General features: G+C 33.2%; 1 protein-coding gene across 2 annotated transcripts; it reads left to right on the plus strand.

Annotated features, from left to right (window-relative positions):
* Positions 1-1,086: 1,086 nt before the first annotated feature.
* On the plus strand, positions 1,087-18,736 carry LOC111886230 (meiotic recombination protein SPO11-1). Of its 2 annotated transcripts, none has more exons than XM_023882466.3 (17): positions 1,087-1,217; positions 1,343-1,442; positions 2,072-2,145; positions 2,229-2,330; positions 2,515-2,588; positions 2,702-2,718; positions 2,781-2,850; positions 2,968-3,004; positions 3,134-3,181; positions 3,281-3,339; positions 3,409-3,440; positions 3,517-3,622; positions 3,706-3,826; positions 3,896-3,959; positions 4,045-4,154; positions 4,278-4,355; positions 18,260-18,736. In XM_023882466.3, the coding sequence occupies exons 1-16, from the start codon at positions 1,151-1,153 to the stop codon at positions 4,307-4,309; spliced, it is 1,113 nt and encodes a 370-aa protein (XP_023738234.1). In that variant the 5' UTR covers positions 1,087-1,150; the 3' UTR covers positions 4,310-4,355; positions 18,260-18,736. The 2 variants fall into 2 exon arrangements, with proteins under 2 accessions (XP_023738234.1, XP_042757044.1); XM_042901110.2 differs by lacking the exon at positions 18,260-18,736 and adding an exon at positions 12,290-12,470.
* Positions 18,737-19,041: the final 305 nt, after the last annotated feature.

Raw genomic sequence — 19,041 nt, forward strand, 5'->3', positions numbered from 1 at the left:
AAATTTTTTCGAACAAATAGTTTTTAATTAAATACAAATAATAATAGTTTAAAATAAAGTAAAACTACAAATAGATTATATTATATTAAAATGACTGTTATTTGAAATAATAATAATAATAATGATAATAATAATAATAAATGAAATAAAAATACTTATATAAATTATTTCAAAATCATTTAAAATTATCCATAATTATTTTTAAATTAGAAATTTTATTTAATTCAATTCAAACACAACTTATTATCTCTATCTTATCGCATACTTAAAATAGTTATAAAATTAGTTACAACTTAGTCTAAAAATCATTATTTTAATGATAAATTCTAAAAATATTGTTAGTATAACATATAATTGTCAATATTTATACTACATTATTGCATACAGCTCAAGTGTTTGAAACTTCTATTACAACACAAGATTTTTCTAATTTAAATTTAGTTTTGATTCCAAATTTAATGTAATTAGTAATGTCTCTTTATTTTTCATTACATTCAAGAGTTCTTTTAAGTTATAATTATTAATGTTAAATATTTTTTTTTATTTTCCACTTATCTATACACAGTATAGCATGGTACTATATAAATATGTTTTGATCAAAATGTATTTGAAAATATTTGTGATTCAAATATAAAAAAAGTTGAAAAAATGAGTTATGTCGTATTTCACTGCGATTTTTTTATAACAATGTTTATATATATCAAATGTATGTTGAGTTCTAAATATTTATTTTAAATGATTTAAAAATGTTTAATAAGTTTTCTTTGATGTAAATGTTATACTAAATGTATAACGTTTTTATGTTGTTAAAAGTTATAGTATTTTTTATATTATTTATTATTTGTTTTATATACAAATCAACATATGTTTTATATATAATTGTACAATTTAAAACACTATAAAATCATTAAAAGTTATAGTAGTATTTATTTTTTCATACTATGTTTGCTGTACGATTTACACAACATAAATCATAATTTATAAAATTTTATTATTTAAATTAAATATTTATATTCGCGCCGGACGAATCGCTTAGTTTTTGGTATAGAAAGAAGTTACCATCTTTTACATTCCAAATTTAAACGCCCGGATTTTAAGGAAGTAACGATAGAAATACTCCTAGATACCAGGTTCGTAATTCTCGCACATAATGGAAAACAAAATAGAGGGAAAACGTTCGAGTTCAGGATCCAACCATTTATTGCAGAAGATAAGAGGTAAGATGCATTCAAGTTTGATAAATTTTCTTATATTTAACGATCTACAACCATTCTCCACGATGATTTTGATACTATTCCTTGCAATTTGTATACGCCGGACGAACACCGACGTGCATATGCAGATTTTACTCGTTCTATTGTTGAAGATCTTTCTCTTGGTCGTTCTCCGGTGATTTACATTCATCGTTTCCGTAATTACTGCACTGATACTTCAGGAAACTGGTTAGTAACGTTCGTTCTCCCAATTTCAAAAATTCTCACGAGTTAGGACTACACAGTCACTCAGTAAATCACGAACTGCTTTGTGTTATATTTCCGAAACCCAGACATTGAGAACCAGTCTAAATTTTTTCAAATTCTGATGATGGATGTGAATCCCATTCTTTGTCCTAATTTTCGTAGGGATTCCTAAAAGAGCGGGAGATTCAAATGGTTTATAGAAATATACTTCAACATAACATGGCTTTTCCTTTACTATGTGAATCTCTAGACACAATTGTATGGTCTCTTTTACTCTGTGACTTGTCTTTTACAAACAGAAATATGTTTTAGGAAACTGGTAACTTATTCATCTGTAGAAGGCGACTGATTGTATTACTTTATAGTTCTTGTGGTACTTTGAGGCGCATTAATGGAACTCTATTGTTACTTTTGGGATCCAGAAACTGTCAAGTTTTCTGGTGAAAAAGATGATGAGCTATAAGCTTGCTTGACCATTTACAGTTGTTCAACTGATGTTTTGGTGTTATGTTATGTGTCTGAAAAAATGGAACAAATGCACAATTAACAAGAAAGAGATGAAAGAAAAAGTTCATAATACATATTGAAGCAATGATCTCTTATGTTTGCAGCTATTGCAGCCATGACTCAATTAAGGGAGTGGAAATCCTCACACTACAAAGAGAGTGCCATGCACGTAGGTTGGGTGCGTACACTTGGCCAATGTAACAAATTTTGCATTCAAATTGCTTTAATTTCAACAAATTTCTAAAATTGTTCTTTTCACAGATATTTTATTGCGAGTGCTACTTATTGTTCAACAACTTTTGCAAGAGAATAGACATGGGTCAAAGAGAGACATTTATTACATGCATCCTTCTGTGTTTCAAGGTGAAGTTGAATCTTTATAGCACTGATTGTATAATGTATACTAAAGTGTATCATGCCATCTTAATCTATAGATAAAATGTGTTTATACGCAAAGTATTTTTCAATTGCATACGTGTTTCTTCTTTGACACTTTAAATTTCAAGATTAATTTAATCCCTTAATATATCATACCATACAATACCAGAACAATCAGTTGTAGATCGAGCTATTAATGACATCTGCATCCTTCTTCAGTGCAGTCGCCACAACCTAAATGTTGTATGTATTTTTGTCTTTTCACCTTTTTCCATTTCTGTAAAAGTATATCTATGAATTTGCATCATCACAATTCACAATTAGTCTAATTCCCCTTTCTACCCCTTCCTCTGTAGGTCTCTGTTTCAAAAGGGTGAGTAGTTTAACATCATTAAAATCATTTTTGTTTCAAAATTTGAGTGAAAAAGTTTTCAGATTGGTGATGGGTTGGTTGAGATTCTCAGAAGCTGATAGGATAATCAATTGCCTAAACCACCCTGATCATGTAAGAAAGAAAATGTTATATATATATATATATATATATATATATATATATATATATATATATATATATATACACATATTTTTTTGAGACACAAGTTGATTGGTTTATATCTGGTAGGCACACTCTATTCCAGTACATGTAGAAGAAGTAAAAGGTGTGTTTTTATTTTTTATTTTTTTATTCAATCACATAACCCCATCATCTATCTATCTATCTATATATCTATCAACATTCAACAATGATAACTGATATATCCTTTGGCTTTGGTTCTTATTGTGCATAGATATAATGAGTGTTGCAGACTATATACTAGTTGTGGAGAAGGAATCAGGTGAGAGGTCTAATTCTTTCTTTAGCAAAAAGCAAGAAGACTTTTTTGCTATTTGAAATTTTGATACATGTTTTTTTTTTTACACTTTCCACTATACAGTATTCCAAAGATTAGCAAATGATTGTTTTTGCAAGAGTAATCGTTGCATTGTCATCACTGTAAGTGTGTTGTCATCCATTGAAAATCTCCACAGGAATCAGAGCCATTAACTAACTGTATTTCTACAGGGAAGAGGTTATCCTGATATTCCAACAAGAAGGTAAAAGATTCAGTTATTTGTAGATTTTCCCTTTTATCCATAAATTGTAATAGCAATTAATGTATTTCTGAATCAGGTTCTTGAGGCTACTAATCCAACAGCTGCAATTGCCAGCTTATTGTTTGGTTGATTGTGATCCATATGGCTTTGACATCTTAACCACATATCGCTTTGGCTCAATGGTAATGGCATTGTAACAATTATATTTAATTTTCATGTCAATAATAATAATAATAATAATAATTATAAGTTTTCTCTCATGAAGCAAATGGCATATGATGCAAAGATACTGAGGCTTCCTGAGATTAAGTGGCTTGGAGTATTTCCATCAGATGTAAAGAAATATAATTTTCCACAACAATGTCTCCTCCCTATGACACCCCAAGGTGTGATCATTACTCTTACATTTTTTTTTTCTTTTTGAATTTGAAAACTGTTTGTTTGTTTGTTATCAGATAAGGTGAAAACAGAGGCAATTTTGAATCGATGTTATTTGCAAAGACTAGTGCCAAAGTGGAGGTTGATGATGTTTTTTTTTGTCTGTATAGCTTTGCAAATAATAAGCGTTTAAAAAATTTATATATCTTTTGCTTGTGGTAATTAGGTTGGAACTAGAGTTGCTGCTGAAAAATGGAGTAAAGTTTGAGATTGAAGCATTATCTGTGCACTCACTTAGCTTTTTATCAAAAGAGTATTTACCATCCAAGATTCAAGGTAAAATTTTCTTCCACTTTAATGGTGAAGTTGTGCCATGTGCAGACATCGTAAAACCATGTGGTTAATGTGTGTATAATATGAAGATGATGGATTTAACTGAATATTGTTTTGGTTTTGAAGGGTTATTATCTGAAAGTCCAGTTCAACTATGAATACAGATGAAGATGATTGAAGTCTTTTAGGTTATTTCGATCCCTGGTAAGTTTTTATTTTGAATTGCATTATATTAGGGGTTTTAATAATGATATGAAGGAAATTGATTAAAAAAACCAGAACCAAAACAAAAACCCATGCTCCTTGGGTGGAAATTGACCCTCAAAAACCAACCCGCATCAATGCCATTTAAAATAATAAATTATTAAATTATATATATAAAATAGTACTATTAGCTTATTTCCTTATTTTATTATTTGATTTTGTCTTAGTGGTAGGCTTGAATTAGGGGGTGTGCAACTGTGCATAGGATCAAACCAAACCGCCCGCAAACCATTAAAAATCATTAAGTTAATAGTCCATTTCTTCGATTTCCAGCCCACAAACACTAATAACCCGGTGTGTAAGCCTAACCCACTATTTTAGGTTATATGGACTAATTTAATTGTTGTTGTTGTTTTTTTTTTTTTTCACAATTTGCTAACAAAAATATTGAAATACATGTGCACCAAGTTCATACTATATATAATCATTTTTAAAGCCTAATAGGCCGTAAGTTGATAAATTCCTACCAAGTCATATATGTGGTATATTAAAATTCATGCAACCACAACAAAAAGTAACCATCATAGTTCACATTTCATAAAGAAATCATAAACATCTTGTTATCACCATGAAAAAGAAACAATAAATCATTATCCACTTAAACATTGTAAATAGAAAGAAAAACCGTAAAAAGTAAGGCAAAGAGCCCAAACAAAAGTTAAAGAAAAACCAAAATAACACAAGAGAAATATACACCAAAATATAATATGTGATGTGCTAGCAAGTGAATCCATATCTTGTGCATCCTTGGAAAATTTTTTGCACTTTAAAAGTGTATCTACATAAAAAAAAATATATGATAATATTAGTATGTGTTTGAAATATGAAGGTAGCCACCAACTTCTCATTCAATTCCTCTATTTGTTAATCCGGTATAGTACCAATTAGCTTAAGAACCATAGGTGACGACCGTATCTAATCTTCTATATAAATTAAGGCTTCCATGAATGACCCAATCGTCGGTACTAAATGTCGATTCCGATGTAACTGTACAAATCGACATTGTCAAGGCAAGCCTAGCTAGTTTAGACAATATAAGAGATTCAACTGAATTTGCTTTCCACCACCCCAAAAAATAGAATTTTTTTTTTCCGCCCGCTAAATAAATATTCACTTCAATTTTAGTCTCTTGATATTCATAATCATATTTGTGAAATTTAAGCTCCAAGTCACCAATAGTTGTGTCATCAAAACTACTCGTTTTTTTATTGGAAACACCATCCCCATTTGTAATTTTGTTTTCCTTTTATTTATTTATTTATTTTTATTTTTGTAGTGGTTAACGAATTCTTGAAGAATCTTCTCCATCTTTTCTAGTATCTTTTTTTTTGGAACTTTTACCAAAATTATTTCAATGTAAAAAGTGATGTCAAATGTTAATTTAAGACAACCACAACATACAAATACAAAATCCATGTTATCTTTGTCGTCCCAATATCTATCATATTTAACCTTCATCGAATTTCCCATTTTTTTTGTTCATCTAGACTCGAGGGCAATCATGGGCTCGGAAATATAATTTATTCGATGTTACATACTTGTACCATCATGTCTTGGTTGTAACATCGGAAAAAAATTCAAGTACTTTTAAATATAAATAACAACATGAAAGTATTCAAATGATTAATACAAACTATAAATCTAAAAAGTTAATCGTACTTGGCAGTCTTCCAATCAACTTCACTCGAAGCACCGATTACTATATCATTTCATTTCCTTTTCTTGTGCATCTACTTCATTTCAAAATAAGTTCCATAATTGGAGTCTATTCTATTGAGAAAATAAAACATACACAAGGTATTAGTTTTCTTAGTTAAAGAAAAAATCAATATACAATATACCTATTAAATGCTTTTCCACAAAATTAAATATGTTGAATGCCATCTAGTATCAACATCAAGAGAGATTTTGTTTACATGTAATAGCTACCCAAGCAAAATAGTTTTCACATTTTTTATGTCTACCCGGTGATGATCTCACATATGTTATCGTGCCTCAAACTTAAGTAATATAATAAAAATGTTCTTCCAAACCATTTCTAACCATGAGATTGATGATATTTGCACACCAACATTGGCGCTGACTTTTACAATTCAATACATCATTTGGTCATTTTAATGTCCTTTTAAAAATCAGATAGCTCCATCCTTAGAGGACGGATCATCCACCTTGACAGTAAACACATTATCAATACCCCATTTTCTTATGCACTCTTATACAAGGATCTCAATGGTGTCACCCTTATGATTCTTTATCGGTCGAAAAGTTATATATTTTTTTGGTTAAACCCAGTCATCGTTGATCCAATGTCACAAAAAGTAAGGCACATATTATTTTAATTTTGAACCAATGACCAAGTGTCAATAAGAAGACAAATTGTTTGATATTTAGGCATATCTTTTACTTTTTTCACTCCTTATTCATAATCAATAAACAATCTTGAGCTACGATCTATCATGAAGCCCTGCCACACTTAAAGGTCTAGTATGCACTTGTCTACTGGTACAAGCCAATACTTTAGTATTTTTCATCTTTTACTACATGCCTTCTACACATGTAAAATGCCTCCAAACAATTGATGTTTTTTATTTGTAAACTTATTTTCCTATTTGATGTTAACTTCACGTGTTGGTGCCATGGTTCTTCATCTAAATCTTTATTTTGTTTTATCCATATCTAGATCAATTACAGGTTCTTCAGTAGACATTGCTACATTTCTATTTGCTAGTCCTAAACTAAAAATAGAAGAAACACAAACATGTTTATCAAACACAAAGACCCCTTAACGTTTAACATGATTTAGGTACCACTTAATGCGTAAAGTCACAAATATGTCCATAAAAACAAAGATCACCAGACATTGCTACTTGCTAGTCTAGATCAATGACCACTTAATTCCTAAACATTTCATAATTTCACAATGGGAAGGTGGTAGTCGGCTAGTTAGAAATAGAGTCATAAACTACTTTAGTAGATGGCTAGATGCACCTGAAAAGTTGGAATTTATACTGAACTTTGAAATTTGTGACCGAAAACAAAGAAATTGCTACTTGTTCCTTTGATACTACTTAGTAACTAGCCGGTAATGACCAGTATAGTGAATAATGTACTATTTAGTAACACATCTTCTGTTAGAAATTTGGGGTATAGAAAGGCTTGGAAATTCTGAGAATCGTGTTAAACACTTTCATATTAAAGTATTTAGATGGTAATCACAATATTCTTTAATCGGATAAGACTCAGAGAGACAAGAACATAGAGTGTTTTGATGATGTTTTCACATATACCAGAAAATGAGACTAAAATTGACTTTAAAATCTTTGTCTGAAAACTGTCATATGACAGTTTCAAACTATCACAGACTACTAAAAACGGTCATAAAACGGGTATTTGAATAAAAGTCAAAATGAGTTAATTCTAAAAAAATAGATTTCTAATGCATTTTTATATAGTAACATAACCCCGTTCAATATCACATTATAATATTTATCAAACTTAAACAAGTGTGTACTCCACACCAAAGTAATCCCATTACACTTAAATAATATTGATGATAACAAATCACCAACCCCCCCCCCCCCCCCCCCTTTAAGTGTACTCTTGGTTAACTCAAAATGAAACATAACACCAACTAATTGATGCATAAATGAAATGTCGTGACGATTGAATTTCACATTATTATACAATCCAAATATTCGAATATCAGGGTGTCATTAAGGATTGAACCCTTTCTACCCATAGTGAATACATGAAGATAATACACACAACAATTTACATTTTCATAAGTTCTAACTTGACACTATATTTTACTAGCTTGTGTCCCATCCTTCAATAAGCATATCAAAGCCAAGTCCTAACTTCATGAAGCAGCTAAACTTCTTGCTTATATAGGTAGTTCTTTTATTCGTGCACCTATAAGTCAAACCATAATCCTTGGTTCCTTTCAAATACTTGAATATTCTATTTACTGCTTGCCAATGATGTGCAGTAGGATTACTAGTATATCTACTAAGTTTACCCACAACAAAAGCTATATCATGCCTAGTACTAATCTTGACATACAAGACAACTAATTGCTCTAGAATAATAAAGTTGAGAAACTGGAGATCCTTTATTAGGTAGAAGTTTAAGATTAGGATCTATAGGAGTGCTTACAGGAGAACAATTCTCAAAGTTAAACTTTTTCAATATCTTTTCAATGTAATGAGATTGAGAAATTGAAACCATTGTTTCCTTTTCTAATTCTTATACCAAGAATTACTTCAGACTCCCCTATGTCTTTCATGTCAAAACTAAATGATTAAAATTTCTTGGTATTATCAACTTCACCTTGATAAGTACCAAAAATTAACATATCATCAACATATAGACAAATTATAACTCCTTTACCAGAAGAATCAAATTTGCTATATACACATTTGGTAGCTTGGTTTAATGCAAAACCATTAGACAATATCACATCCCCAAACTTTTGATGCCATTGTTTTGGTGCTTGTTTCAAACCATATAATGATTTTTTCAACTTGCACACCTTATGTTTATTACTAGGCATCACAAACCCTTCAGATTGTGTCATATAAATTTCCTCATCCAAATCACCATTCAAGAATGCAGTTTTCACATCCATTTGGTGAATCACAAGATTATGTACAGCTGCAAGAGCTAACAATAATATAATTGTGGAAATTCTAGCAACAGGAGCATAAGTATTAAGGAAGTCAATGCCTTCCTTTTACCTAAAGCCTTGGATAACCAATCTAGCTTTATATTTATCAGTTGTGCCATCCTGTGACAACCGTCAAATTCTGGTCAAGTCAAAGTCAAACAAAGTCAACAAGTCAAACCGGTCAACTTAGTTAACCCTTGTATATTAGGGTTTACGTTATGAAATTTCTGTACAACACGCTATTCTAATGAGAAATCATCAATTGAAAAGTTCGTATATCTAGATTTCTTTAACCTAAAACTGTGGTAAGTAATGAACCAAAGCGATAAGAGTAAATTACACGAATGGTCCCTATGGTATAGGGTGATTTGCTCGTTTGGTCCCTAACTTATTTTTTTAACTCGGAAGGTCCCTACTATTTGTTTTTGTTACGCGCTTGGTCCCTGTCTTACCTAAAAAAACTATTTCATCATTTTTCTCTATTTAAATAATAGTTTTTTAAGGTAAGACAGGGACCAAGCGTGTAACAAAAACAAACAGTAGGGACCAAACACGTAACAAAACCAAATAGTAGGGACCTTCCAAGTTAAAAAGTAAGTTAGGGACCAAGCGTGCAAATTATCCCAAACCATAAGGACCATTCGTGTAATTTACTCAAGCGATAAAACACTATTTCATATTCATCGGGAGTGTGTAAGATCCTTAAACATGGCTTAACGGGGTTTACGGACCTTGCGTTGCGAAGCCGGACACACAAAAAGGTCACAAAAGAAGCCTCTCCCAATCTCTCTCACTTTATTTCTCTATACCTCAAATCTCTCCAAGCATGTGAAATCTCTCCCAAATCTCTCCAAGCATGTGAAATCTCTCCCAAATCTCTCTAAGTATGTGAAATCTCTCCCAAATCTCTCCAAGCATGTCTCTCAACTTCTTATAACCACTCGGGGCATCCCGAATCTTAATTTAATCAAGAACCGAAACCTTCCTTTGAACCAAGCCTTCTCATAGAACCGAAAGGCAACAGCCGAGACCGAACCTCGCAGATAGCCACCGAGACCGAGCCTCGCCTTCTGTTCCTTCTCCTCGCACTCTTGGTTCCCTCTTCACACCTTCGATTCCTCTTCCCCTTCTCTCGATTCCTCTCCAGCGACCGAACCCTCCTCTCGGCTCCCACCTACTTTCGGTTCTAAGCATCAGGAACCGAACCTCCGGCCCAAACTTCAGATTTTCGCCTGTTTTTCCCAGTTTTTGACCATTTTCACATATTAAGCCCGTTTTTCGTGATTTTAACGCGAGATTTTCTCCAAAAATCATATTTTAACATATACGACCCTAAATATTCATAATTTAAACATATTTTTATGGAAATCTTTATTTAAGAATAAAATCTAGTGGGTGAATATCTGAGGTGGAGTGTTGACTTTACCTTAGTGTGTAACATAAGCAACCTCCCATACCCATTCCTTGACCATCCATAGTCACTATTCCACCATACCTAGTCAATCATTGTCCTCTTCCTACCATAATTCCAACCATACTCTTGGTCAAGGTCTAGAAAACTCTTATCTCTCCTCACTCTTCTCTCATTCTCCACCAAAGAACAAACACCTTTCTCTCTCACTTCTCTCTCTCTCTCTCTCAAATTCGAGATTCAAGGGTTGATCATCAAGTTTTCTTCCACTTTTGGTAAGTGATATTATCCTCCTTATGATTATTTCACTTCCTTCTACCCAAAATCATAGAATATTTACACAAATTCCATCACATTTGTGTTAGATCTTCGAACCTTTAAGGCATCTTCTAAGTGTTCTTGAGTTGAACACTTCTTTTCTTCAACATCCATTCACTAAGAACACACAAGGTGATTTCATACCCCTATCTTTTCACGATTTTCTTAAGTTTTAAGGGGGGAATACATGTTAAAACACCAAGAACACAACTAAACTCATCCAACAGCTTTCATCAGAAAAGTTTAACACCATTCACAGACTGTTTTGGTCAACTTGAATATTTTAGTTTTCAAAACTGTATTAGGTGCAAATAGTTCAGGTTTATACCTTTAAAATGACTACCTGCACATCTCCATACGATTTTTCTACAATTTATGGTGATTTTTACAAAACTGCCTATCATTTCAAGAACAAATCCGGACCAGTCTGTGATTATGGACTTTTCACACAAGTTGGAGGTCACTAAAAATCATAATAAAATTTATGAACAAACTAGAATCATTTTCCAAACTTTCAGAATTTACAGATTCTGATTTGGACCTTTGATGATTTTTATATAAATTTTCTAAGAACAGTAATAGAAATGTTAACACTAGAAAAATGCTATCAATTTCATTTGCACCTTGTAACTTGTTGAGCAAGGTGTGTATCATTATGTGTGTTTTTACATTACATGTCATTTCGTCTTGGTGTATTGACATACATTAGAAAACAAATGGATTTTTACCTTCATAAGTATGGTAATTAATTTGTTGTTATAAACAAAGTTTACATCTGTTGTATACAAACATTTGATAAACTAAGGAAATATAGTTTATGTTGCTTTTACATTATAAATGATTATAATAAACTATAATAGGTATAGTTTATGTTTCATTACATTTCAAACTCTTTACCTAAGGTTTCAGTTCCCGTAAATCTGTTAATGAATAAATTTGTGAGACATTCGCTTCGCGTTACATCTAAGTAACGAAATCAAAAGTCCTGTAAATTGTAACCAGAGTCTCTTGTAGGGAGAACGTGATAGTTGTGTATAGATCTATATTGGGTATGACAAATCCACACCTGAGCTGCATGCAATAGCTAGACCGGCAGGTCTGAGATGACAAGTGTCATTTAACTTGCGACGCCTGAAGAATGTCGTATTACGAGGCCGTCTGAGTCATAGTATGGTTATAATAACTCACATGTGGTGTTAACAAAACATAAGATCTACGGGTTTTACTTCTAAATTTAACGAGTTTATGTCGATTTAAACTTGCATAAATTTCTTTAAGTATGGAAAAATACTTGTACACTTCGGTCTTGACTTTTAAGATTACAATGCATTACATAAGAAAACATGGGATCTTTCTCGAACAAACATAACTTTTACAAGAAAAGGATTTTAGCATCACCTTCAAAAGCTTATGAACTCACCAACTTAATTGTTGACACTCTTTCAAAACTACTTGTATTCTCGGGAAATCCATAAACAGGTAACTAAGTGCTTTTGAGGATGGGACGTAAGGCGTCAAAGATTTCATTTTTTTTGTCAACATAATGTAATTTATTTGGAAACATGTAAACTCATACTATGGTGTAACTTTTTCAATTATATTTATGTTGGTTGTGTTTACTTTGATCACTATTGTAATTGTTGTTATGATACTATACATGAAGTCCTCCACCCCCGGACGTTTCCGCCATCCTTGGTTTGGGGCTGTGACACATCCACCTTCATTTTCCTTTTGAGGATCCACTTACTTCCCAATGCCTTGCAACCAGGAGGTAAATATAACAATACCCACGTATTGTTATGCATGATAGAATCAATCTCATCCTGAATTGCTTCTTTTCAGAGATGAACATCCCTAGAAGCCCTAGCTTCACTAAAAGTGTTTGGATCCTCCTCAATATTAAAACAATATTGATGTTGACATAGAGTCTCATTCCTTGTTCCTTCAACTAGATAAAGTGGAAAGTCGGATCCAAAAGACTTAGCTTTTCTAGCTCTTGTGCTTTTCCTAGGTTCAGGTACATAAATTGCACCACCAGAGTCATTAAATTCTAAAACATATAATCTTATATGCTTTGGAATGCTCAGCATATCCAATAAAGATACAATCTACACCTCTCTCACCCAATGTTTTCCTTTTGTGTTCAGTGAGCCTTACAACTGCTCTATAGCCCTAAACTTTAAGATAACTCAAATTTGGTACCTTTTTACATTGAATTTCATAAGGAATATTCTTACTCCTTTATTTGGAGTTCTGTTCAAGATGTAACATGCATTTAACATTGCCCCACCCTAAGACCCTTCACTTAATCCAGAATAGGACAACATGTAATTAACCATTTCTTTCAAAGTCCTATTCTTCCTTTAAGCTACACCATTTTGTTGCGGTATATAAGGAGCTATGGTTTGAGGTATTATTTCAGTTGATTCAAAATAAACTGGATCGTAATACTCACCACCACTATCAATACACAAGACTTTTATTAATTCATTTTTATGAAGCTCAACTTGTTAATAAAATTTTAAATTTTCAAGTGTTTCATCCTTAGAATGTAGGAAATAGACATAACAATATCTAGATGCATCATCAATAAAAGAAAAAACATACTTTTTGTTTCCAAGGGAAGGTGTTGCATGGAAATCACATAAATCACTATGTATAAGTTCCAACACCTTGCCTTTCCCTAACAACATCTTTGAAAGGTTGTCTTGTAATTTTAGCTAACATGCATGTTTTACATTTTTCATTATTTTGCAAATCAAAAGCGGGAGTTAAACTCATGTTAGACATGTCTTTTAATCTCTTGTAATGAATGTGTCCTAGTCTAGCATGCCATAATTCATATTTACTAATATTATTGCTAGTACTAGTAGAAGCCATGCAAAAGGATAATTAATATTAAGTCTAATCATTCCATTGCATACATATCGAAATCCCATAAAAGAACCATGTCTAGACAATATACACTTGTCACTTTCTAATACTTATTTGTAACCATAATTATTTAAAATAATTTCAGACACAAGATTCTTTAGAATCCCTGGTACTTATAAAATATTGTTCAGACACAAACACTTTCCAGAAGTAAAGTAAAGTAAAACAGATCCTAAACCCTTGATTGGTTCAGTTGCAACATTTTCCATTTTCACCACAGATCCATATTTAATTGGTTGGCATTGCATGAACCAACGAAGATCTTTACATATATGGCTTGTTGCTCCCGAATCAACCCACCATGCAACATCATCATCCTGCACATAAAATGCTTCTGAAATCACAGAAATATAATTCTGAACATATTTAGAATCCTACATGCAAATAGAAATTTGACCTTTTCTGGATCCTTGGATCTACTTGGTCCAACACCATCCTTATTCACTTTGCGAAGATGACAATCTTTCTTGAAGTGACCCGGTTTGTTACAATTCTAACAAACCAACATAACCTTCTTGTTGGAAGACTTGTCGTTCTTTCCTTTAAACTTCCTTTTTCCATTAGACTTCTTGGGATTCTTTGAACTTTCTCCTTCCACCATGAACTTTCTCACCCAAGGTTTTCCTTTTGGGTCTAGTGGGTCTTACAGTTGCTCTACAACCCTAAACTTTGAGATAACTCAAATTTGGTACGTTTTTATTCCAAAACTGATAACGGGTATTCTTACTCCTTTTGTTTGGAGTCTATTCAATATATAACAGACTGTCAACATAGCCTCACCCTAAAATCTTTCACTCAAACTAGAATAGCATAACATGGAATGAACCATTTCCTTTAAAGTCCTATTCTTTCTTTCAACCACATGATTTTGGTATGGTGTATATGGAGTTATGGTTTGGTGTATTATTCTAGTAGATTCAAATTTGGTACGTTTTTATTCCAAAACAGATAAGGGGTATTCTTACTCCTTTTGTTTGGAGTCTATTCAATATATAGCAGACTGTCAACATAACCTCACCCTAAAATCTGTCATTCAGACCAGAATAGCATAACATGGAATGAACCATTTCCTTTAAAGTCCTATTCTTCCTTTCAACCACACCATTTTGCTATGGTGTATATGGAGTTGTGGTTTGGTGTATTATTCCAGTAGATTCAAAATAAACCAAATCATAATACTCACCACCTCTGTCAATACACAAACCTTTTATCAAATCATTTTTATGCAACTCTATTTGTTTTTTTATAAATTTTAAATACATCAAGAGCTTCATCTTTTGAATGCAACAAATAGACATAACAATATCTAAATGCATCATCAATAAAAGTAATAACATACATTTTATATACTAAAGAAAGTGTTCCATGAAAATCACATAAATCACTATGTATGATTTCCAATACTTAGCTTTCCTACTTAACATTCTTAAAAGGTTGTATAATGATCTTAGTTAACATGCAAGGTTTACATTTTTCATTATTCATTTAAAACACGGGTATTAAACTCATTTTAGACATATATTTTCATCTTTTATGATGAACATGTCCAAGTCTAGCATGTCATAAATCTGATGTATTTAAGTTATTACTAGTATTAGATGAAGTCATGCAAATTGAATTATCATAAGAAGGATAATTAAGATTAAGCCTAATCATATCATTACATACATAACCAAACCCAAAAAAAAGTACCATGTCTTGAAAAGATGTACTTGTCACTTTCCAACACTTGTTTACAACCACACTTATTTAACACAATTCCATACAAGAAATTCTTTCGGATCCCTAGTACATATCTTAATCCTTTGGTTGGTTCAATTGCAACATTGCCCATCTTCACAACATATCCATGTTCAATTGGTTAACATTCTTTAAACCAACGAAGATCCTTGCAAACATGACTTGTTGCACCAGAATCAACCCACCAATAGGGGTGCAAACGAGTTGAGTCAAGCCTGAGCTTGGTCAGGCTCGACTCGGGCTCAAGCTTGGGTTGATTCGAGCGTTCTTGTATTGAGCTCGGCTCGAGCTCGTAAAGAATAATACAAGCTCGGCTCAGGATCGGCTTGTTTTTTGTCTGATGTGTCTGAATAAGCTTAAGCTCGGCTCGAGCTCATTAAGAAATTTGTTTACTAATACCTAAAATCCCCAATTCCCCAAATATGTTTTTATTTTAATATATAAATATAATAACAAATTATATTATATAAAGGCTCGTTTAGGCTCTTGAGCCTAGTTACAAAGGCTCGAGCTCGAGCTAGGCTCGGGATCACTTAAAATTGGTTTCAAGTCAAACTTTTAATGAGTCGATCCCGAGTAGTTTGGCTCGTTTGCATCCTACCCACCAAGCATCATCATGCACATAAAACACCTTAGAAATTACAGAAACATAATTTTGAACCAAATTAAAATTTTACACTAAATTATAATTCTGACCTTGTTGCTTTTCTGGATACTTAGACCCACTTGAACCAACATCTTTAGTCACTTTATGAACACGACAATTCTTCTTCAAATGACCAGATTTGTTACAGTTCTAACACGCCGGTTTGGACTTTTTGTTGGAAGATTTATCATTTTTTTCTTTGCACTTCATTTTGCAAAATGGTGTGGTTGAAAGGAAGAATAGGACTTTAAAGGAAATGGTTCATTCCATGTTATGCTATTCTGGTCTGAATGACAGATTTTAGGGTGAGGTTATGTTGACAGTCTGCTATATATTGAATAGACTCCAAACAAAAGGAGTAAGAATACCCCTTATCTGTTTTGGAATAAAAACGTACCAAATTTGAATCTACTAGAATAATACACCAAACCATAACTCCATATACACCATACCAAAATCATGTGGTTGAAAGAAAGAATAGGACTTCAAAGGAAATGGTTCATTCCATGTTATGCTATTCTAGTTTGAGTGAAAGATTTTAGGGTGAGGCTATGTTGACAGTCTGTTATATATTGAATAGACTCCAAATAAAAGGAGTAAGAATACCCCTTATCAGTTTTGGAATAAAAACGTACCAAATTTGAGTTATCTCAAAGTTTAGGGTTGTAGAGCAACTGTAAGACCCACTACACCCAAAAGGAAAACCTTGGGTGAGAAAGTTCATGGTGGAAGGAGAAAGTTCAAAAAATCCCAAGAAGTCTAATGGAAAAAGGAAGTTTAGAGGAAATGGTTAGTCCCATGTTATCCTATTTTGGTTTGAGTGACAGATTTTGGTGTGAGGTTTGTTGGCAACCTGTTATATATTGAATAGAAGTCCAAACAAAAGGAGTAAGAATATCCTTATGAGCTTTGGTATAAAAGATACCAAATTTGAGTTATCTCAAAGTTTGGGGTTGTAGACCAGTTGCAAGGTTTACTGAACCCAAAACGAAAACCTTGGGTGAGAAAGGAATACATTGTATCTTCATTGAGTATATTGAGCATTTCAATTCAACAATCTTCCAACACGAACACAACTCAAGCTAAAGATGTTTCTGGTGGTACAGATTCTGTACCTGGATCTAGGAAAAGCACTAGAAGTAGAAAAGCGAATCTTTGGGATCCGATTTTCAATTTTATTTAGTTGAAGGAACTAGGTATGAGACTATGTCTCAACATTGATATTGTTTTGTTATTGAGGAGGATCTAAAGACTTTTAGTGAAGCTATGTCATCTAGGGACGTTGTTTTCTTGAAAGAAGCAGTCTAGGATCTAGCGGCGACACCAGACAATAGCGGCGACATGTAATTGACGCGTTACATGTCGCCGCTATTGTCTGGTGTCACCGCTAATGCTTTGTTACAGCGATCTGCGTCAAACTAACCCCATCTGTCCGATTTCTTTTCAATCTAACGGCTGTAGAGGAAAGCGAAAAGACGCGCTGACTTTTCCCTCCACTGGTCGCCGCTAGTGCCCTAGTGTCACCGCTATTGCGCATCCGTCGCCGCTATTGCCTGTCGCCGCTAATGCGCGTGCAGATATCCCATTCCAGTTTACCCTTCCTGCGATTTCTTTTCTGCACTTTTCTTTCTTTCTTCTCTCGTTTTTTCTCTCCTTTCTTTCTTCAATCTCGCTTATTTCTTCCAAATTGGTGGACTAGGAAGTGCCTTTTGGGACCGGTGCTAGCCCCTCCTTCCCCCAAGACCGCCACAGCCCCAAAACTAGCGACCTTGAGCTACATTCCGAAATTACCCCCCAATCAAGGTCGAATTCCTCCTCTTTTTTATGATTTTTCTGTTTTGGTGTTAATTTAGATGATAAATTGTAAGTAATTTTCAATTTTGTTGAGTGATGATGTTTGTATTTTGAGATATGAAGTGGTTGTGCATTTTGTTGGATTGTATGCATTTTGTTAGATTGTGTGCTTAGGACATGGAGGTGATGGAGCTGGGGATCCACCACCTCCCGGAGGCTTTGGTCGTGGTCAGTACGAACATGATGATAAGTCTTATTATGATATATTTGTTAGATATATTTTTATTCATTTATTATAAGCTATCGTGACTAATATTTTTAATTATATTTTTCAGCTGAGCTCCCTAAGAAAATAAGAGGCCTAGCAAAAAACATTCAATTATCAAAGATAATATGGCAAACAAGGGAAAGCCTGTAGATTTGGATTTCGACAGGGAGCTGACATATTCCCCTGTCGGGAACCATGGTAATTGGTTTACCCGTGAGATTGGGAAGTATATATGGATGAACATCCCTTTGAACGTATCTGGTTGGGACAATGTTTCCCTCGCTTTAAGGAATGCCACAGTGGTTCATTTAAATGTAACTTGGACAATATTTTAAATTTAGTTCTAATTGGTATTTAACTAATTAACTTTTTTTGTATTTGTAGAATAAGTTTGATTTAGATAAGGTTAACTTGGATTCCGAGCGTGCTCAGTTATTGCAGAGCATTGATGCGACCTTGCAAAGAATTTATAGAGGCCGGAAAAATAAACCGCATACGTATTTTGAGAATGTCGGGGGGGCTTATAGATATCCCAAGGGCATTAGCCAACCCCCCCCCCCCCCCCCCCCCCCCCCCCCCCCCGATGGTATGTCACGTGAAAATTGGGTGCAAGCAATCGAGCATTTTCAAACTCCTGAATTTCTAAAGCGTTCGGCGTCAAACAAAGGAGTCCGTGCATAACAACAAGTTGTAAATAGAAGGGGATCGTGCTCGTATAGGAATGCATGTTTCAAAGAAGTAGGCTATGATATATTTAACTATTTATTTAAATTATAATTAATCTAATTTTTAATGTTAAATAGGACATCGCTCGAATCGAAGCATTTCGTAAGGCCAACATTGATCGCC

Source organism: Lactuca sativa, chromosome 4, assembly GCF_002870075.4.
Source record: "Lactuca sativa cultivar Salinas chromosome 4, Lsat_Salinas_v11, whole genome shotgun sequence".
In the NCBI taxonomy this organism is placed as follows: domain Eukaryota; kingdom Viridiplantae; phylum Streptophyta; class Magnoliopsida; order Asterales; family Asteraceae; genus Lactuca; species Lactuca sativa.

Bases quoted from the DNA above. Each gene is read 5' to 3' on its own strand.
- LOC111886230 (XM_023882466.3), top strand. From the start codon at position 1,151: ATGGAAAACAAAATAGAGGGAAAACGTTCGAGTTCAGGATCCAACCAT. The intron at 2,146-2,228 runs GTGCGTACACTT...TTCTTTTCACAG, and splicing joins GTGCCATGCACGTAGGTTGG to ATATTTTATTGCGAGTGCTA. The intron at 2,851-2,967 runs GTAAGAAAGAAA...TATATCTGGTAG, and splicing joins GCCTAAACCACCCTGATCAT to GCACACTCTATTCCAGTACA.